A 22,842-nucleotide genomic window follows, 5' to 3' on the forward strand; every position below is an offset into this window, starting at 1 on the left:
ATAATACATATTGAAGCGTGCAATACACCACATACTCATTTATATGTTACCGGAAATCTTATTCTCTACTTTCGAATATACGATATACTAAATTAAGATTGATACATTTTGACACATATGCAAACGTGTATTCATGTATTTTTCTCAGTAGTGCTCGTGAGTTTGTAATAATAACACACGTGCATGATACAATTAAGAATGTTGCACAATATATGACACGTGTGCTATACATATTGGTTTACGTATTACAAAAGATCGTGTTCTTAGTCTACTCTCGAATGTACGATATACAAAGTATTAAATTATGAATGATACATAGTGACCATTATGCATGTACTTTCACAGTAATGCTCGTGTGTTTTTAATAACAACACTCACACGTGCATGATATAATTAAAAATCCTACATACTGACGCGTGTATCACCCATACCGGGGTTCATTTGTTACTATAAATCTTTTCTATCTACTTTTAAGCGTGCAATCTTAAAAAATAAGAATAATAAACATCTTTATGCCCGAGGGTATTTGAAGACGGTTATGATTAACTTATAGGGCAACTAGAAAAGTCCTAACCCAAATATAGGCATTATAAAAGACTCAAAGAGGCGTAAACCAAATATGGCTCTGGTGTGGGTCAGAAACCAAAACTGAAATTATTGCCGGTGTTTGACAAACCAAAAAAAAAAAAAAAAACTCAAGTTGGAGGGGTTTATATTTTGGGAGGTTTAATTATCAGACCTTAATTCGTAACTCCCTCACTCAAGAACCTCACTTTGATTTCAATCAGGTTCTTCTTCTCTCTCTTCACTCTCTCTCTCTCCTCAATTTGATATAATTGTCGAATTTTTTTGGGATTTTTTTTTTCTTCTTGTGAATTTTTATAATCAATTGTGTTTTGTGCTGAATTGAACTGTTATATATGGTTTTGATTGTTAAAAGGTTTAGCATTTATTAATATTTGGAATTATTGTTGGTGGGTTTTGATTTTATTTGGTTTTCAAGGGGCGATTTTTATGTGAATTTGATTTTTTTTTTTTTTTTTTTTTGTGAATTAATGTTATGTATTCTTTATTTTTTCGAAATATACAGAAAGTTGTGTTCTTGCTTTGGTGAATTGCTGAGTTGTTTTCTGGAATTTTTTTTTGATGGAGGGGGCGATTAATCTAAGTATGATGTTTCTTTTGAGTCTCAGGAGTTTGTATAATTTAGGCTATGATGTATGTGAAGAATTGGGGAGTAGAATTATTGTTTTCAATCAACCTTAGTCTCCATTTTGCCTGAATTGCTTTTCATTGATCATGAAATCTGGCGACGTTCCTCTCTTTCCTTCCTTCCCAACTTGGGTAAAGAGTAGTTATACCATAGTAATTGGTGGTCTGAGTAAGTTGTGAGCTCCAGATTATGGACCTGAAAGAGTTGTTAGCCTTTATGGGTTTGTGTAAGAGTCTCGCTTTAAGAGACTGAGAGAGGATCCGGGGGGGGGGGGACTTAGGTAGAGGAAGAGAGCAAGACATGAGGGAAGACCGGAGAAGGGTTGAAGAGACGACCTGTAGGAGAATCTCTTTTTGAGTGGAATGTGATTATATGGATTCTGCTATCATTCACTTATAGGGTTTTAATGTTCACATGAGATGTATCGCTAGAACTGGTGGTTCAAATACTGTTACATTGATCGGAGGAACATTTTGCTCCTTGATCACATTTTTTGGAAAAAATTATTATCTGTCTGTGTTGTCTATCGGGATTTCAGTTGTAGGAGCTATTGAATCATTGGTTTGAGCACTGCGTGATACTTACTAACTTTTAACTCTTATGTGACTCTAAAATCGGTGTAATCAGATATTTCTAGCACCAGCTAATGTTGAGCTAATAGTTTTCATGGGTTTTGCTCCGAGTATATGTGTAATGTAAGTTTTTTCTTGTTTGTTATTTCAGTTTGCAGTCAACCTTGGGCTTTGATCTTATCGCTGTATGGCGAACAACCCTCAATATACCGGTGGACCGGGTCCGGTAGGTTTTCAGCTTGATATCTGTTCCTCAATTTTTTTTAAAAGAGCTACTACACTATCTTTGGTTAAAGGATCATTGATATAGGACTACTCTCTGCATTATTCTTATTAAATGAGGAACTTATGGAACTATTAATATGTCTGCGATTCTCTCTCTCCTCTTTTATAATAGACTGATTTTACCTATTACTATCTGATACTTCGATGTGGGTTTTCTCTATGTGTTTGGTGCATTCATTTCGTGGTTATTATGGAATTTTTGTGGGAAACCACCTATTAAATCCTAGATTTTGTGAGAAATTATGTGATAAAAAAAATGTTGTAAGAAACTACCAAGTAAAGTTGAAAATGTGTAAAAGACTACCACCTACCGGATTTCACCGTTGACTTAATTTTTGGCGTTTGGAAGTCTTTTACAACATTTTACATTTTATTAGGTAATTTCTTACAATATTATTTTATCAAGTAGTTTCTCACAAAATATGGGATTTAATAGGTTGTTTTTCACAAAATCGTATTATTATTGATTAGGAACTTAAAAAGATATGGCTTTTCTTATCCTGTATATCAGTCTCAGTGCTTACGTCAGATATAAATGTGCTGTTATGTCGATTAGTCTCCTTCTAGTGATTTGGTTGAATGTATACTCTTGTTTTCTTTAACTTTTGTTAACACAAGATCACCTATGAAGGCATTGTTTGTCAGACAACTGTGTCTTTGCTGTTCATTATTGTTTTGTCTCACCTGTGAAATTGATTTGAGAAGCATGGAAAAAGTAGGACAGGTGACCTGCTTTAGTTGATTATGACTAAAAAAACCAGCTAAATGGACATATCTAATAGATTGGAGTCAAGCTCTTGGACATGAGCATTAGTTGTTCTTCCTTGTGGAAAAAAAAATTTAAACCATGCATGAATTTATTTATTACAGATTGGTGTATCATGTAAAATAAATATTTTAGTATCCTGGAGACATGATTTATCTATAAATTTATCTATCTGTATAGGGCTGATTTGTGTATCACGTAAATTTACATATGTTAGATGGGATGTAGATTGGTAAATATGCATGAATTTATTCATTAATGAAGTGGGGAGAGGAAAATGTTGTTTCCTTACAGAAGTAAAATGTTAAACTACCTCAAATAAGTATTTTTCAACCTCTTCCAACCTTACAAACCAAATAAAGGAAATTGCAAATTTTTTTCCTGAAAAATGTTTCTCTTACTACCAAACAGTCTCCTATTGTATCTACTATGGAGAAATGACAGCTTTCTGAAAACATTTTTTTCAATTTCCATTTCCCTCCTCTCTTTCCACCTTCTGCCCCCCTTATCATGCTATACGTGATATATGTGATTATACAAGTAAATGTGCTCCTTTCTTAGTTACTCTATTTATTGTAAGTTTAAGAAATTTTCTGACTCATGCATTATTTTGCTTCCATCTAATTGCCTTGTATCTGAAGCCTCTAAGGCCACCTATGGTTGGTTCTGTTGGCCCCCCACAGAATATTCCACCTCCAATGCCTTCTCAGGTAAGTTTATCTGTTTAATTTTAATCAACTTCTTAGGCAATTTAAGCCAGCTGTAAAAAAATTTATGCTTTTTTCTACAGTTTCGGCAAATTGCTCCAATGCATCCATCTCAGCAATTTGCTCCTTCAGCATCTCAGCAGTATCAGTCTATTGGCCCTGGTATTCCTGCAATGAATTTAGGAATGCCTCCATCACAGAATCAGCAAATGCAGTTTGCACAACCATTACAACAAGTGCCTGCAAGACCGATACCGCCAGCTCACCTTCCTTCAATGTCACAGTCTATGCCAATGTCCAATATTCAGTTAAACAGGCCAATGTCATCTGGATTGCACCAACCTGTGCAAAATCTGCAGGCTCCAAGTAGTTATGTGCCTGCCTCGGGCGGTCCAGGAATGCACCCTCTTCCAGCTTATGCTGTAAGAATTTAGACATGCGTACACTTTAGGGACTTCCATTTATAATTCGTGTTTTTTTTTTTTTTTTATCTAACAATTTCTTTCATTTGTTATAGCCAAATACATACCCTACATCTCAATATCAACCAGTATCTCAAATAAATCTTCAAAGCAATCCTATTTCTGGGCAATCTTTATCAACTTCTGGAAACCAGGATGCTGCAGCTGCTTCATTTATCCAAATGCAGCAAAGTGGGCAGCCTCCACCATCTATTCCCACAACCTCAGTATGTTTCTTGTCTTGTTGGCTTTTGTATACAACCTAAAGATTATAAGATATATTGCTGATAAAGGATTCAATCAACATATCTTTTCAGGTAGTAGATTCTCGATTCAAGTCTACAGAGAAATCTTCTTCGGATTGGTTGGAACACACCAATAATGGAAGGCGGTAGGTTTTGGGTTGAGTTATATTGTTGTTTGGAATAAGAAAAAGCGTCGTGTATCTGGATCTTGGTTGTGGGTCTGAACTACATTTTAATTAGGAACGTGAGTGGCTTTCTAATTATTTTCAGCAAAAGGAGTTTGGTCTGTATTGTGGGAATAATATCTAACATTACTCTCTACCTTGGGAACTGTTATGGCATTAGCAAGACCTAGATTTTGTTCAGCTAGCTTACTAGAGGCAAATATGGTATCGTTTAAATGCTCTGGTAGTTGACTGGGTGTTTATATGTCTATGTAAGCCCTTTTTTCGGTATCAAATTTTTTTCCTCTAAGATGCATTTAGTCATAAGCAACGGCTGATATGGCTTCTTTTGCTTACTGTTTCGATTCTTTTTCAGATTTTATATTGTCTTACAATTACAAAATGCTGTTTCATTATCTTATTGTGGAAGTTTTGGTTTTTTTTAACTTGACTTTGTTTTTTGCATTGTAATATAGTGACGAGTTCTTTATGTTGTGGTTCAGGCTTGTTAGACTCATATTGATGTATTTATAACGGTCGAATAATAATCTATTTTACGTTTACCTCTTGACTTCAAATAGCTGTCAATAAAATGAAAAGAATGAGAAATATTATCAACATCACAACATGGTTTGTGTTCCCTTTTTTTGGCTTCTTTTGAAAATGTGATTGCTGTTGTTCTTACCTGTTTTCTCAAAACGCTTATGATTCCTTACTATAGGTAAGGATTTAGAGAATAATTTCATTATTTTATTACTTGGTTATCCCAGTGGTCAGCTTCTTTTTGAGATATTCTAGGGGTTGTGAAAGAGCATTTCCTTGCTAAGGTTTTGCATATGTTTCAGGTCAAGATTTTTAGTTTTGCAAGAACAAAGGCAGGAAGTGGCTTTGGCAAGAGTCATTTCTGCACTGGGTTGGTGTTGGATTGAGCAAAGTGCCAGTATTGTCTTTTAAGGCAAAGCACTGACATTATATTTTCTATTGGAATCTTATTTTTTTATTTCACCTTTTGAATTGATGCAACTTTGTTTCTCTCTCTCTCTCTTATTTTTAAATGCCCGAAAAGGAGGGGGGGGGGGGTGTGTGCAGAGTTGGGGACGGAGTGAGGGTCTAAGCTTACTTTGCCAATTTAAGAAAGGGACAACAGATTTTTGCATTCATTCAATGTACCATGTAGGATACTTGTGATTATTAATATGTGCTACTTCACATTAATATATGCATGAATAAGTTTGATTACTACTTCTATTTGTTATATTTACATTAATTACAAACGAAGACGTTTTCTTTTTAGATCCTCTATGTAGCATACTTTTGATTATTAATATATGCTACTTCACATTGAATCAAAATTTGTTAGACTACCTCTGGTTTTAACTATCGAGAAGATATGGTCTAAAGAGAAAGCAATATGAGAATGATTTATATTGCTTTCTGTTTAGCTGAAAAAAAAAAAAGAAAAATTTGTCATACCACCTCTAATTTTAACTATTGAGAAGATCTGGTCTAAGAGAAAGCAATGCGATAATGATTAATATTGTTTATCTGCATAGCTGAGAATTGAAGCTGCAGTCTCTAGTCTTATCAAATTACTGTCAATGGCCTTTCGTTATGGATTCCACTTTTTTTTTCCTTTGTGTGTATGTGTGTGTGTGTAGTGTTATTATCATAATCACGGTTTTTAAAATAAAATAATATTCCAGTTGTCTGTATTTTACCGTTAAACGCTCTTTGTCTTAAACAGCAACACAGTGATTTTAACTCTACTTATTGTTTCAGATTTTACTACAACAAGAAGACAAGGCAGTCTACGTGGGAGAAACCTTTCGAACTGATGACTCCTATTGAGGTAAGGCAGGTTAATTAGTTTATATTACCTGACTTTCTGAGGTTGTTTATCACTAATTTAATCGTGTTATATCGTTGAGTTCTTCAAGTCTTTACTTTTGTTGATAGTTGTGCCCATTTTTTGCTCTCATTTATTCTTCGCCCAACCTTTTCATGGCTAATTTTTTGATGAGTCTTTGAGATCAAGCTGGCAGTATATTTTATTTATTGCATTTATTTTGGCATTTAAGTTTATATATTTTTGAACATAAGTGCTTTACACTTTTGGGTTGGATTGTTTATGATAAAGTTCATTATTGGCTTTCTTCCTCATTGAATACTTTTTTCCTTGTTTGTTCCCATAATGTCATTGTTGGAGGATATTTTGCATCTGATATTGTTCAGTTCTTTTGTCTCCCCTATATATTTGGGTTTATAATTATTTTTGTTGTACTATGACAGAGGGCTGATGCAACTACTGATTGGAAGGAGTATACAGGCCCTGATGGAAGAAAGTGAGCCATCTATTATACTCATGACAATTTTTTTGATAAATCATCTGCAACCAATTGCGTGAAGGTTGTTTGATATTGTTTGTGATACAAAACTGTTCCAGGTATTATTATAATAAAGTTACCAAGCAGTCCAAGTGGGTGATTCCTGAAGAGCTTAAGGTTATTTCTTGACTGACCCTTCAGTTTCCTAACTGCTGACACTACTATCAATGTTTAGTAGTATTCAAAGTATGATCTATGTAATTGTTTTAATATTTTCTTAAATGACTTAAATAAGATATTTGTTATTGTTTTGGTTCTTTGTAGTTGGCAAGGGAGCAAGTAGAAAAGGCAGTTTCCATACCAGAAGTTGCTGGAAGCTCTTCTGTATCTGCTTTCCAGTCTAGTGTTAAAACACCTTCGACAGCCGATACAAATTCTTCTATTCCTATTATACATGTAAGTCCAGCTACTGTGACACCTGTGGCTGTTGCTGATGCTACCACTTCACCAACTGTATCATCTCCCGGCTTGGCTTCTTTGCCTCTTAAGGATTCTGAGGTACAAAAAGATGCTTTGTCTACTGTTGATGTTGGTGCAACTGTCCCTGGAATTGTTGATGAGCAAGCGGCTTCTGACATTGCACCTTTGCCAATGTATAAAGTCTTTGATGCTTACTATTGCATATTATAGGGATGCTGGCTTCTCAGATTCTGATGCACCCATTTCTTTTGCAGGAATCAATCCAATTTGGTTCCAACCGAGGAAGCTATAGAGTCTTTGCAGAATGTTCTGGTGCAAGAAGAGGAAATGATCTCACTTTGGCTATGGATTATCATGATGAATCCATGAATAACTTTTTCTAAGAATTTGTTGGTTTTCTTCTGCAGGAAGACAACAAAAACACAGACATTATTGGAAAGACAAGTGTTACTGCCTCAGAAGAAAAAGTGATTGAGCCTGAAACGCTAACCTATGCTAGCAAACAGGTCTGTCTTTGTGATAGCGATTCTTCCGAACTTGCTCCTCTTTTTGTTTTTGTGTTTTTTTTTTTTCTTTGAGAAATTATATTTAGAATTTTGTAATGCAGGAGGCTAAAGATGCTTTTAAAGCACTTCTTGAATCTGTGAATGTTGAATCTGACTGGACCTGGGAGCAGGTAGCACTTTTGTTGAAAGCAACACCACTCTTTATTCTGTAGAGTATTGAAACCACATAGCTAATTATACCTAAGTTTCCTTGACATTGGAACTTGGTCTTTTCAGGCTATGAGATTAATTATCAATGACAAAAGATATGCAGCTCTTAGATCGCTTGGAGAAAGGAAGCAAGCTTTCAATGAGGTTTGGTTTGATTTTCTGAATTTCTCAATAAATCGTGATCCTTTTGATGATATCTGGCAACTTTGCTTTGAATAGCCAGTGAACATATGTATACTAACATACTCCCATATATTTGTCCTTTACTTCTAGTACTTGATTCAAAAAAGAAAACACGAAGCGGAGGAAAGGCGTTTTAAGCACAGGAAAGCAAGGGAGAACTTCAGGAAAATGTTAGAAGTAAGCTACCTGAATTTTCTTTCAATTATTAGATAGCACATCTTGTCCCCTTTCTAAGGTCATCCTCTTTCTCGCAGGAATGCAGTGAGCTGACATCAACGACAAGATGGGGGTAGTACATCTGTACTTATGTTTTCCTAAGTATGTAGTTCTTAGCGTTTGATTGCTGCTTGACCTTTCTTTTCCTTCGGAAACAGCAAAGCTTTAAATATGTTTGGAAATGATGAGCGTTTCAAAGCCATTGAGAGAGCGAGAGATCGTGAGGACATGTTTGAAGAATATGTGGTTGAATTGGAGAAGAAGGTGAGCTTTGTTCTTATTACAATTATTGATAGCTTTACTGATAGTTATCTGCAGGGCATTTCTTTCTGTTATTCTGTAGATTTAAATTGTATTTTTCCAACTAGACTGTGTGGTTCTTTAGCATATTATTTACTTTCTTGAAAAATGGTCCTCTTGAATTTTGTGTTGCTAGGAACGCTCAAAGCAAGAAGAAGAACGTCAACGGAATATAATGGAGTACAGGAAATTTCTGGAATCATGCGACTTTATTAAGGTATCTATCAGTACAATGATTAATTCCTTTAGTTTGTATCCAACATGTCAAGCTGTTGCCTACTATCATGTGACTAATGATGCCATTGGATTCATTGGTGATACTCTTGGTACCATTCTTTGCATATTTAAGGCAAACAGTCAATGGAGGAAAGTGAAAGACCGCTTGGAGGATGATCAAAGATGTTATCGGCTTGATGCAATGGATCAACTAAAAATTTTCCAGGTATCTTTTGTACCTTACAGCTAGTGTTTGGAAAAAGAACATCAAATGAAATATAATGGAGTTAAAGCTAACCTTGATGCATGGTTGCAGGAGTATGTTGGTGATTTGGAAAAGGAAGAGGAAGAGCAAAAAAGAATTCAGAAGGTATCGCAGTTTTTGCTTCATCCCATCCTTGTGTTTGCTCCTTTTTTTTTTTTCTCTTACTTGACACTAAAAAGTGTTAAGTTATATTTTTCTTACATGCAAAATCATAGGGGGTTGGTTATCATTTTGTCGTAATGTTTGTGAAATTTAATGCCTGAAGATCCCTTCCAAATAAATTTCGTTCAAAAAGTTTAATGGTTATTGATTTTACGAGCACTGATTTTTGGTCTTTTATAAGAACTAAGATATGTTAGAGATCGATGAAGAAAACAGGAAGGGGGGTTAAGGCTTTAAGCCCATTACACTGTGCTCATTACAAGGTCTCATCCTGAGATGATTTAGCGGGCTTAGCAGCTTGCTAGCTGTATATCATTGCTGTTTTATGTTTCTAGTTTGTTAAAAGTAACTCATGTTGAGTCAAATGAACACATGTGGCTCACTGGAATGCTAATTTCCATTCTTAAAATCAGTTACTAGTGCAATTATAATGGGTTTCTAGGTCTATCCTCTGGAACAGGTCATAAGACCATGTGACCCCCAACCAAAGTCTAAAAGTGTGCATGCATAAACAAAGAAACTATTGATTATTTTGCTGGAAGTTAACTTTTTTTGTTTTGTTTTTCTTCCTAATTTCTTTCCCTTTTTTTTGGTGCATTTGATATAATAGGAAGAAATAAGAAGAGCTGAACGGAGAAACCGTGATGAATTTCGGAAGTTGATGGAAGGACATGTCTCAGATGGCACTCTCAGTGCCAAGACACTTTGGCGTGATTACCACTCAAAGGTACATATTTCTCTTATTTAACTTGAATAGGCTGTGTAATTTTTGTCCTCTCATTTTTTAGAGTGGTTGAAGAGTGGAGTTTAAGGTTTTTGTCAGATATTATCCCCCTGTGCAGCTGGGCTTTTCATGTCTCCATTGCTAATATTAGTTTTGCCCGTTTTCTGTTGCATTTTCAGGTTAAAGATACACCGGTGTATGTTGCAGTCTCGTCCAATACCTCCGGTTCCACTCCTAAAGAGTTGTTTGAAGATGTTGTTGAAGAGCTAAAGAAGCAGGTATGTGCATTTATAATAGTGTGGAATTGAACCAGAGTTTCACTCAAGTCGATGCATAGCATGACATGAGCATTTGATTGTGCACCTGCTCCTCACAGATTATTATGGCTGATCTGTAATGACTTGTAGAAACTAATACCTTGATTTTCTGAAACTTTTAGCAGTAGAAATTTATGTGCTGTCAAACCAAGCCTCTCTAGTTTAATTTACTTCCAGCTGTTAAGTATTGGGAAACTGTATGCTTTATCTTCAAGTTCTTTTTTTCCTTATCTTATCTCTTTGGCTTTGTTTTCCTCTCCTTAATTTCCCTATAAGGGCTAATAAGTACTACATATTTTATCTGTTCCCATTATATTGCAACAAGCACCATTTTAGGAAGTTTCACAAATATTGCAACATTTAAACATTTGCTTATGCTCTCTCTCTCTCTCCTCATCACATGGATCTTTATCTTTATTTTCTCCATCACTCTCCTCATCTTAAATTCCGTGTCTTCTCCCCTTGTTGCAATGTTAGGGGAAAGGAGGAAGTATTGGTGAAGTTCATGGCCAATTAAATCAGATAAGTGAAGAAAATACATCCTTTGTAATGATAGATTTTAAGATTCTTATTGCATTGGTTGATGGTAAAGAATCCAATGTACATTCTCTGTGATTTCTCTTTAATTAACATAAATTTGAAATTAGTATATAGACATACATTGATAGTGTTTTTATTTTTTTATTTTATTTTTATTTTTTTTAAAGGTTATGATCAATGTCAATCATGCCTATTGTCTATATGCTACTTGACTCAACATTTAGAGAAGACTAAACCTTGTTTATCTTTTCTCTTTCCAATAATAATAATAAAAAAAATCGACATAAAAAAATAAAAAACATTCATCAGCAAATCAGTCTTTTATAAACAAAAATCATCTAAAATATCAGGGTTATAAATAGGGATGCATTGAAAAAGCAGTAACCTTAAGGGTGCAGTGGAGAATTTTTCTATAGTTTTTCATCTTGAATATACATTATTTATCAAGTGGAAACCTTTGTGTTTTGCAGTTTGAAGATGATAGGATACGGATCAAGGATGCTGTGAAGTCTGGAAAGGTTAATATCTATGAATAGCTATATTATCTCTCCTTACGTATATGTTTCACAGTAACTGAAGTTTAACTTCGCTGAAGGTTTCCATGTCTTCTACTTGGACTCTTGACGACTTCAAGGCTGCAATTGAGGATGATATCAGCAATCCAGAAGTGTCACAGAACAACTTGAAGGTTGGTATTGGTCCTGGTTGTCTGTCCTTGAGCCTTACTTTTAAGCATTTATTATATCTATCTTTATGTTGATGTATCTCGAGTTATTATGATGATTTAAGTGTTTAGTAGAAGACAAAAATACTATTAGGCTGTATGCATGTCCCTAGTTTCCAAGTTATTATTATGTGGCTTGAACTATGGACATGTTAAAAATCTGCAATTTTGATTCAAATACTTGCATATGGTATTATTGTAGCCTTTGGAAGGTACTTCTCTGTTATAACACTAGTATCCTTTCGAAGTTATGCATTGAGAGTATGAAGCTGTTAGCTATCGTATCAGTACTTTAAACCATCATTTTATTTAAATTTGACAAGTAAAAGTGCATTGATAATAAGTGATGGATAGTATATTTTGAGAGAAGTTAGTTTAGTGGCCATGGAGGGAGCATGTAGTTTTGGGATCTTCAATGAACCTATTTACAAGACGTGTTGTTTGCTTTTCTTGTTTGTTACCTATTAAGAAGCTGTTATGGACTTATGGTCACAAATTTTGTTTGTGTCTGTTTTACAAGTGTGTGAAACTAGAGCTGCCTTGTGAGTGGTCCAAATTTTGTGATTGAGTAGTGTTTCTGGATTTGTAAAATTTTAGTAGAATTTTTAGGATTCATAACCCCTTTTCACTTATTTGCCCCACTTTTCGGTCCATTGATTGCCACTTCTATTCCTAGATCTTTTTCATGACCCTTTTAATTCTCAATTTAAGTTTTTCTTTCCATTTCCGAGTTTGTCCCCTTTTTTACTTCTATGATGGTGCTATCAGGTTATGAGTAATATGTTGATTCTATGCACCAATATATAAAGTCATGGATATACTAGAGAAGGCATATGACAAATGATAAGACAAATGATGGAGTTTTATAGGGTAAAGAAGAAGGATCTCCATGTGGATTTTATTGATTTAGAGAAGGCATATGACAAAGTGCCAAGAAAGGTACTTTGCCCGCCAATGTTAGGGGATGTGTCAACAAATGTGAGGACATGTGGAGGGTTGACAAACGATTTTCCTATTACAATTGGATTGCATCGAATGTTTGCATTAAGCCCTTTTCTTTTTGCAACGGTTCTAGATGAAATAACCAGGCCAATTCAAGATGAGGTCCCATGGTGTATATTATTTGCGGATGATATTATTTTGGTGGATGAAACTAAAGATGGGGTTAATGCCAAATTGGAGCAATAGAGGCAAAGGTTTGAATCTAGAGACTTTAAGCTAAGTCGGAGTAAGACTGAATATTTGGTATGCTGCTTTAGTACACAGGGGGACTATCGATGATGTAGTGAGTTTGGACGGAAAGAACTTGACCATGAGTGAATGTTTTAAATATCTTGGGTTGATCATCCAAGGTGACATTGATCTAGACGTGGCTTACATGATTAAGTCAGGGTGACTTAGCGACCACCGGAGTGTTACGTGACCAAAGCATACTCCTACAGTTGAAAGGGAAATTCTATAGGACTGCCATAAGACTAGTGTTGCAAGAAAGTGGGTGTTAAGATGGATGCGCGGGAACACTCTAAGGGATTGAATCATAAATGAGGTTATTTGCAAGAAAGTGGGTGTAACAGGCATTGCTGACTAAGGGAAAATTGTCCGCGTTGGTTTGGGCATGTAAGACGGAGACCCGAGGATGCACCGGTACGAAGAGTGGAAGAGTGGGACGATGAAGGGGTTAAACGAGGGAGGAGGAGACCGAAATGATTTGGTTGGAAGGAGTTAGGAAGGATATGAAGTATATGGATTTGCATGAGCAAGAGGCATTTGATCGTAACATTCGTAAGGGATGGAAGAGGAAGATTTGTGGGTGACTATACGGAATAATCATTTTTGGTTCATTTAACCGACCCCGCTTATGTGATTAAGGCTTTTTGATTGATTGATTGATATACTAGAGAGTGTGGCTTATGGCATGCCCTCTGATGGCTTTGAATGCTCAACTTTGTTCTATGCCTTCATTTTTTTCAACTCCAAAATTTTTCAGCTTTTCCAAGTCGGGTACTATAACAATTATGGAGTTTGTTTTGGCTCCTTTAATGTTATGTCATTAGGTTGTAGATTATTTCTTAGTTGCTTCTTTCCTTCCTGTGGCTCTAAGCTAATTTTCTTGAATGCTTCTAATGCTCTAATGCTTTGTGCTTTGTAGCTAGTTTTTGATGAGTTACTTGAAAGAGTCAGAGAAAAAGAGGAGAAAGAAGCAAAAAGGCGAAAGCGTCTTGGAGATGAATTCTTTAACATGTTATGTTCTCTCAAGGTAGTACATGTTTTCTTTACACTAGATAGTTGACTTTGTTGTATGTTAAAATTGGTCCGCTAATCCTCATGCGTTTCTGAATATATTGCAGGATATAACCATTGATTCAAAGTGGGAGGACTGTCTACCACTGTTTGAAGATCGAGAAGAGTTTAGGTACTGCATGTTTGTTAGCTCATTGTAGCTCTAGATGCTTAAGATTAAATATGGGTGTTTTTATAATCATGTCATAGTGTAATGTGTTTATAATAGAGGCAACCTCTAGGGTAGGACTGAACCCAATGCAGGTAAAGCCCCCAGAAGAGGCACTGGTTGATGGTTTGTTGGTCTTCTGTTGTTGCCAGTGTGTTTCTAAAATGCCAAGTCTTTTGTATGTTTTCTGTTGTAGCAGGTTACTCTACTGCCATGCCACCTAAAATTATTGCTTAAAAGCTGAGTTATGTTCTGGTTCATAAGAACTCCAATGCAGTGTGGAACAATCCGTTCAGTTGTTCACCTTAAAGCTCATGTAATATTAGAGTCCCAAACAGGAGTGTGTGAAATTGGACTTCTCAACATGTCCAATTAAACCATATTATAGCCACATGTAACCTCCATGCGTATATAACTAGAGCCAAAATGGTTTTAATGTAGCCAAATTGAGAAAAGAAAAGCATTCCTTGTTTGCGTAATACATTGTAATTTGACCTCTTGTGAGCTGTCTGTGCTTCTCATTCTGAATATAATTCACTTCCACATTTCTGCATTAATGAAGAGTTAATTGCTTGATTATTTATTTATTTATTTTTTTTTTTAATTTTATAATTCTAATCGGAATTAAGTTATATATGTGTTTCTGATTGATTTCAGCTTCTTTATTTATTCTTGATTTTGTCTTATATTCTTTTTATGTTTTTAATTGCTCAAATTGGTCTTGTGTGTCATGTGTAGATCTATTGGGGAAGAAGCTTTCTCTATGCAGATTTTTGAGGAGTATCTTGATCAGTTGAAGGAAAAGGAGGAGAAAGATCGAAAGAGAAAAGAAGAAAAGGTACTTATGTCATGAAACATAAAACTCTAATTTGTGATAGTAAGAGCAGGAATGCTCATTAGGCATTCTGTCTCTCATGCTTATCCTCCTTCCACATTAATTTCTCTCTTCTCCACCTTTTACAACCGACTGTTACCAAGCTCACTTTGTTTTCACAACGGTGACTGAAGATCAGGAATACTTTTTCCGATACAGAGGAAGTACTTATAATTTGAGCCCCATATATAGAGGACAAGAGGAATAACCGAATAATAATTATGACTGCTGGTATTTCAATTATTTGAAATCAAAATTCTGTTTATTAAATTTTTTGGTAGTTGTGTACTTGTGTGTACTAATTAGGATGGTTGAATCTATCACAAAAGTCTGTTGACACGCTGCCGGCCTTGGGGCACCATTGAATCTCTAATATGGAACCATCTACAGTTTTGCAACTTTTCTCTTCATTCACTCTAATGCAGTCTCTAAATGTTCCTTGCCCTCAAGCCCTATATATGGGCCTATCTGGACATGGGAATAGGATAGGGCACTGGGGCGAGGGAAAAAGAGGGGGTGGAGTGGAGAGAGAGGCTCAGAGGCTGTTATTAGTTTCCTGCTTATGCTTCTGCCAATTCTTCTGAATGCTGGTTCTTTCTTTTTCTATTCTATCAGGCTAAGAGAGAGAAGGAGAGAGAAAGAGATAAAAGGTCTAGAGACAAAAGGGAAAAAGATAGGAGGCGTGACAGAGATAGAGGAAAGGACCGAAGTGGAAGGGACGAGGGTGACGCTGAACCTGACGTTGATGAAACTTCAGTATCAAGTCAAGGCCGAAAGTCAGGAAAAGACAAGGATAAGAAGCATCGTAAGCGCCATCAAGATGATGAAAACGATTCAATTTTGGATAAAAATGGAAAAGATCATTCGAGAAGTTCTCACAGGCACAGCAGTGAGCATAAGAAGTCAAGACAAGTATGCATTTTATTCCCATCAATTCTGTAAATGCGCTCCTTATCCTCCTCTGGGTTCCCTTTAAAATCCAGTCATTTGTTCATTTACTACTGCTATTGAATTTTCTCCTATCTCTTGTTTAAGATGGAGCAGCACACAGAATCTGATAGTGAAAGCAAGCATAAGAAACCCAAGAGAGAGCATCGTAATGGTTCTCGTAGAAAAGGAGACAATGAGGAGCTTGAAGACGGGGAGCTGGGTAAGCTCACTTCAGTCTTGTTTTTAATTGCATAATCCACTATGTTCCCAAGTTCAGGAATGTGCAGGCTAGTAAAATTAATCATACTTGATCAATCTATAAGATGGCCAGTCAAAGTCAATCCCTAACCTTGAACATTCTGCTATCTAAATGTTCTTTTTGACTCTTATGATTAATGTCTATATCTTAGCTTTTTTGTCTTTTGTCGTATTCAAATAGTTAAGTCATGATAGTTGCTATAATTAGTTTTCAGTTTGTCTTGTTATTCAATAGAGTTTCTATGCCAGTTGCTGCATGAGGTTGGGTTAGAATTTCCTTCTCCCAATAAGGAGGTTCTCGCAGGATAAAACAGAGAGGTGTATTTTTTTTTGTTGGAACTGAAAACTCAAATGTGTTAGACCAAGAAAATTCAGTGTTATTACTTCTCTGGTTCTACGATTGAAATGAATTGGCTACAGTGCTGTAAATTTTTTCTATCCATATTGATGTTGCTTTTATACTAGGTATGGACTTAATAGGATAAAATCTTCTCTCAATCTTTATATTATTACTCTCCCTGTCCCTACATAATTGGACACATCTAATTGGGTTGGGGGGGGGGGGGGGGGGCATCGAGTTCAAATACCATAGCCATCCTCTCTATGTATGCTTTTAGCTCAAGGAATTTTTAAGGTTTTGTGAGCAAGCTTAAATTTTTTTCGTAACTCGTAATATATAGAAAGTGGTCTAGTATTCTGGAATGGACCAATTTAAAAATGTGGCCTACTATTTAAGGTTAATGTAGAGTGTTGTTTACACGTATTTGCGTGAGGTAAAACTGCTACCTAAGTGATTTCGAGATGCCTTGACTGATTGGTTGTTCTTCAAATAATTTCAGGTAACTGGTGATCTGTGAGGCATGTATGTTGTAGCAATATACAAGGGAATTAAAGCATTATTTTGTTGTTCTGAACATGTTCACTTCAGTGGGACATCATCAATCATCACTTTTTGCTTACTACATGAAGTGAGAGGGATCAGACCTAGAGAGCTACATTGCATGATATTTATAGGAAAAGGCTCGATTGCACATCCACCTTGGAAGCCAGAAGGATCTTTGTATGTAATCAGGAAGGTATATTTCTTTTATGACTAGATTTAGGCAGTATTTGGATGGTTTTCATCGATTTTCCTTATTAGAGTAAGCATTGAGTTGGGCTTGCAAGATGTCTGAATGGTATTGATCATGGAAGTTTATGTGTTCGCTAATTGATATTGATATCAGGGTCAAATTTTGTTAGCACATAGGTTTAATCCCCAGTTTTCTTGGTCCTGAGACAGTGAGACAGCTTCTTGTATTAGATAACTGAGTGTCTGACCTCAGTGGTTGACTCCTGAATTTTGAACACCTAAACATTATCATCCCAATTTCCTTTTCATATGTGATTATATTTATAATACATGATTGGGAAACTGAAGTACTATACAAAACTTGGGTTTGATTTGCTAAGTTTTCATTTAGTGTTAACTTTCAGGGTATGTTCTTTTCTGAATTATGTGTTGCTTATTTCATTTCAATTACAAGTTGTTTGTTTGTGCTGCGATTGTTAGTAAATACAGAGTACTATGTATGTTGTTAATCATTCTTATGCTTGTCTACCTGAAATTAGAGATTATACTCAAAAAAACAAAAAAAAAAAGAAAAGGGGGGGCGAGATTAAGCCTCATTAATAGCAATAGCAAGGTTTCTCGCTGTGCTACTACCCTTAAAATGGTGTTCTCATTGTTTTAAAATGATAGGCTGTATATATGACTAGTTCATTTGATAAGTATTCTATCGTATTCCGTATTATCTGAGTAAGAACTATAGTACATTAAGTATTTAGAAGATTAAACTATATACTTTGTATAAGATAAATTTAGTAATTTTAGCTTATATTGTGGAATACTTTCTTGATTGACTAGGACTAAATATAGCTTAATACATACTAGTAGTTCGGTTTCAAAAATTGTCGGTTTATTATGAGTTTTTGTCCAATGTTGTTGGGAAAAATAAATCTATAAAGAACATTGACATTTGTGGATCTCAATATAGATGTCCGTGTATCAATTTTATTTTAATTGTTTTTGCATTGTTTATGGATACACATTGATTTACAACTTATACCCGATGTTGTGCTTGTGTGTTAGAGATTTGAGTTGTTAATATATGTTTGAACTTGAAGGAAATTGTTCAAGGAGCTTATGGTCTATGATCACGAGTTTAGGGTTGCGATTTAGAAAGAAGAGAAAATTGTTGAGATCCTTCAATAATATCCCTATGTCAATTTTATTTTATGTGTTGTTATTATTTTGTATGGTGGCACTTGATATATTTGAACTTCTTTTTCTCACATACTTCTGTTGTTTCTAGATACATGCTATAGTTTGACTTTCTTGTTTGTCAATGCTTAACTATAATCATTAATATTTTTAATTATATATTGCGGAGTAATAATAATAAAAAAAAAGTACGGAGTAATATTTTGAAATTATGTATTAAGTACGGAGTACATAATATTTATACTTTATATACAATTAAATTTGAAGTCAAATTTAGCATATGAATCAAAAAAATTTTGTGTTTATTAGAAACGGAATAGGTATAAGAGTTTGCAACTGGTGAGAAAAATGTTGAAAGTAAGGTTTACCAAATTTACAAACCTACCAACTCTTGGGATTATCAAACTTGGCTAAGCTAATTCTAGAACTTAAAGTGGACTAAAACAATTTAATACAAAGTACACGGGAGATAATAAAAGTGTTCAAGTATGTAAATTAGGTTGACAAATGCATGTTACTTGTCAAATTTAGAAAACTATGCCAAGAGTTTGACCAATTCTACTTTATTAGTCTTTCGCTTACACTACCTAAATTATGATTATCATCTTACACACATGATAATTTTGTGCACCAAAAAAAAAAAAAAAAAATACATATCAATAATTTTGTCAAATATTGGCCTTATATTTGTTTAAATTTATTTAATTTCATATTCTAACTTTGTGAATTGAATTTGAACTTTTATGTAAATCCCTTTAGATAGACTCAATTGTGTTTTTAAATGTTAACAGTGGACTACAATGATACGGGTTACTCGTATTAATTATCACTCTTAGTGTCATTCCTTATTAATTGTTAGTTTTTTTAATTTTATTTTATTTTTATTTTTATTTTATTTTATTTTTTTTTACCAGAAAACGTTTAACTTGGAAATTGGAACGAAGGGAGTCTCAAGCTATTTATAAAACCAATACCAATTTAAAAAAAAAAAAAAAGCAATATCAATCATCTATCACATCCTAATTTGTCACTTCATAGATATTACAGGCTAAAGTAATTAGTTATACCGAACATAATAATAATCAGCTCCATATATTCAATTCACATGCAAACATAGTAAGTAATTATTGTGTCGTGTAGGTCTAATCATCTAGAAAATTACAAAAGTTATGTTTATTTTTTTATAATTGTCTTTACTTGTAGAGATCATTTTTTTGCTTCTAGATACATAGACATTAGACAAAGTCAGAATCTCTTTTTATGTTTCTTGCTTTCTTCAATTCGTAACATAAACCTAACCATGCGTTTTATTAATCCATATTTTCCTCCAAAATTTCATGTGATTTTCTTACCACATACTATATGTCAATATATATATTTTGAAGGTGTTCTCCTAAGTTGTGTACTATATTTTCATATAAAAGTGGACTAACCATATGATTCCTAATGCTAAAAATGCCGCCCTTCTTATGGCGCTTCTCCTGGTGTTCGTAGCATTCACGCATGCATGGCGATCAACACCTCGGTTCTTAAGCAACAAGCTGCATTATTCACAAGCGCCATTTCAGGTGAACTATGGTTCGTTGTATTTAATTTGAGGCTTTTGTTATGTCGATTCATTCTCTCCCTTTTATATATAAATTTTTATGAACTAACTTGGTTCGGGTTTAGAAGGATAATGGAGTGGAGGCAAAAGAAGATAATGAGAAATGTGAAGGATTATCAGAAGAAGAATGCTTAATGAGAAGATCTTTGCTAGCTCACACAGACTATATCTACACTCAAAAGCTAAAACCATGAAGATTTTTTAGGTTATTCTCTTGCGCAGAAGTATTGTATAATCATTTAATTGTTCGCCTTTATACAGTATCAGTTACATTGAAATGTACAGCTTCCTCCTCTCCTAAATGGCTAAATACTACACATTTTAGAAGATTCAACAAACATTACAATTATATTGATTTTTTTTCGAAACGATACAATTATATTGATTAATTTCACACAACTTTGTGTAGTTCTTTCTGTTTCGAATACAATGCTCACTTAGTATAGGATATATAACAAATTAACAATGATTAATTAGGATAGTCTTCTTACAAGTCATGTCCACAACTGTTAGTACTTGCATGCATCCGCGGTTTCTTATCTAATTAATATCTATCAAGAATAAACATCTTATAATCTTAATTAGAAGCTAAGCAAAGTAATTCACCAACAAGTTATAATAAAAAAAAAAAAAAAAAATCTTGAAATAGTGGAGTACAAGTAACGAGAACAATTGGTTCACACTTCACACCATAACTCCTTTCAAAATTAAGTGTTAAACTGTTAATAACTCCTTAAAATTTATGCTAATTGCAATTATATGTAGTTTCTCTAAAATAGTACATCCCTATTCAATTTCTTACTTTATCCTTTCGACTACTTTAAGATACTACCCAAAAAAAGAGGTATATATATTATGGGAAATCAATTGGACAGCTTTGTGGGAGTAATAAAGTCTAAGGTAAAATCCCTGAAGAAGATGAAGTCACCTTTGTCATTGAAGAAAAAGAGGAATTACATCAAGATGGAAAAGAGTGCTAGTGTTAAGGTGGCATTTCGGACTAAGAAAGCTCCAAAACACTTTGATAAGACACTAGAAGAAGCCAATAACACCCCTGGCGAAGGGACTGTATCATGATAGTATTTCCTTGAGTCGTAAATTATTTCATGGACTTGGAAATATATATCCAAGTGACTCAAATAGCGTTTCTGATCCAGGCATCCAATGTACAAGTATATATAGCTTGAAAAAAAATGAAGAGAATGGAAGGCTTGTTGTTCGACCTGTACACTCAGGTTGTCCACTATGTATGTTAAACCTTTGAAATTAATATATATTTTGTCAATATTTCTATGTAAACTCGTCTTACCTATACTTAGTTCTGCAATCTATTCTTATAAAGGATTCGTTGAAAAATAAAAGGTTTGTACAAGTCAAATGACTTGACCCTATGGATTGGACAATAGCATTGATTTTTAATCATATGCTTGAAAAAACACAGGTTTAAAGTCAAGGTTACTATAAGCTGTACTTATAAAGTTGTAATTTGAAAGCTTGTTTTTGGGTTAGAATTGTTAGATCTAGATGCCTTGGATTAGTACATGATGAACAATAGTTAAGTCTAAAATTTACTGTTTAGAAATCTCATTTTAGCTATTAAAATGTCATTTTAAAAAATTATCGTTGCAATAGTAACGTAACTATCTTTCAAAAACAAAAAAAGTACAGCAACGTAATAACTTTTACAAAACATGCGAAATACAGAGTATATGCAAGAATGCAATTAATATTTCCATAGTGTAGACTCATTTAGTATCTGCCCGTTGTTGTTGGATAGCTAATTAGACTATTTTAAATATATTAAAAAAAAAAAAAACAAAAAAACTGGTATAATATATATAGAGAGTATGATGATTCATGCTTCCCTAGTTGACAACGTCCTTAGTTCCAACCCACAAAAGTCCACGACCATTATAACGTGTAGAGTATTTTGACCGCCATTAATGTCGACGTATCAACAATTCAACATACTAGTATATTTATTCATTCAGAGCTAATCATCTTCCAATACAATTTAATTAATCCCCTAATAATTAAGTTGAATGTAAATAATTAAGAAAAGTCTCAAAGTTATAAGTAAACAAATACATAAAAAGTAACACATGATAATACAAAATTGATACATTAAAGGATATGTAGTTCCGTTAGTACTAGTCTAAAGTCAGTTGTATATCCACACTATCACTAACCATTTTTCAGAGAGAGAAAGTGAAGAAAGAAATGGCGAACCAGTTGGGAAATCTAATGGAGACGATAAAATCGAAGGTGAACGCATTGAAGAGGAAGAACAAGTCAAAGAAGCCTTACTTGAAGATGGATAAAAGCGCCAGTGTGAAGGTGGAAATTCGCAGTAGAAAGGCTCGTCAACTTATTCATAAAACGCTTAAAGCCGCTGATCAACCCAACAAGTTAAGCCTTTAGATCGACTTTATCGATCTCTTTAATTTTGTTTATCGATCATAATTCAAATTATATCATGATCGATAGATATAGTTTGGTGTAATAATTCTAATTCAACTAGGATCGAATAACAACCTGTCTCCGATAACTTTATAATAACAGGGTTTCAGATATATGTATGTATATTTCTTTCTTTCTTTTCTGTTTTTATTTTTAATGAATTATTAATTGTTCATCTTCTCAATATTATTATTGGACTCTACAACGAGGCAACTGAATTTGCTCTCGTTAAAATACCAATAATTTCTGAAAACTAGCTTCTTTAAATCCGGAGTATATACAAATACTACTTCGTTACATATGTGTAACTTTTCTTTTTTGAAAGAAACGTATGTGTAACTTATAGATATTGTTTACGAGATATAAAATATTTATATGTGTATAAGTGTTACAGCCATAGTAATCAACTAGTTTCTGTAATT

General features: G+C 34.3%; 1 protein-coding gene across 1 annotated transcript; it reads left to right on the forward strand.

Moving 5' to 3' along the window:
• The first annotated feature begins 636 nt into the window (after window positions 1-636).
• On the forward strand, window positions 637-17,471 carry LOC145590149 (pre-mRNA-processing protein 40A-like). Its single transcript, XM_081646898.1, has 30 exons — window positions 637-788; window positions 1,937-2,011; window positions 3,478-3,546; window positions 3,627-3,965; window positions 4,061-4,231; window positions 4,322-4,395; window positions 6,193-6,262; window positions 6,703-6,755; window positions 6,857-6,914; window positions 7,062-7,390; window positions 7,472-7,542; window positions 7,623-7,723; window positions 7,825-7,893; window positions 8,000-8,077; window positions 8,207-8,293; window positions 8,371-8,405; window positions 8,491-8,596; window positions 8,769-8,849; window positions 8,982-9,074; window positions 9,165-9,218; window positions 9,886-10,002; window positions 10,179-10,277; window positions 11,327-11,374; window positions 11,452-11,544; window positions 13,730-13,837; window positions 13,929-13,993; window positions 14,768-14,867; window positions 15,519-15,815; window positions 15,939-16,053; window positions 16,931-17,471. The coding sequence occupies exons 2-30, from the start codon at window positions 1,973-1,975 to the stop codon at window positions 16,939-16,941; spliced, it is 3,030 nt and encodes a 1,009-aa protein (XP_081503024.1). The 5' UTR covers window positions 637-788; window positions 1,937-1,972; the 3' UTR covers window positions 16,942-17,471.
• Window positions 17,472-22,842: the final 5,371 nt, after the last annotated feature.

The sequence above is a fragment of the Chenopodium album genome, chromosome 17, assembly GCF_948465745.1.
Source record: "Chenopodium album chromosome 17, dcCheAlbu1.1, whole genome shotgun sequence".
Taxonomy (NCBI): domain Eukaryota; kingdom Viridiplantae; phylum Streptophyta; class Magnoliopsida; order Caryophyllales; family Amaranthaceae; genus Chenopodium; species Chenopodium album.

Coding starts and splice junctions, on each gene's coding strand:
- LOC145590149 (XM_081646898.1), top strand. CDS start 1,973: ATGGCGAACAACCCTCAATATACCGGTGGACCGGGTCCG. Junction 8,406..8,490: donor ACATCAACGACAAGATGGGG/GTAGTACATCTG, acceptor CTTCGGAAACAG/CAAAGCTTTAAATATGTTTG. Junction 9,075..9,164: donor ATCAACTAAAAATTTTCCAG/GTATCTTTTGTA, acceptor GCATGGTTGCAG/GAGTATGTTGGTGATTTGGA.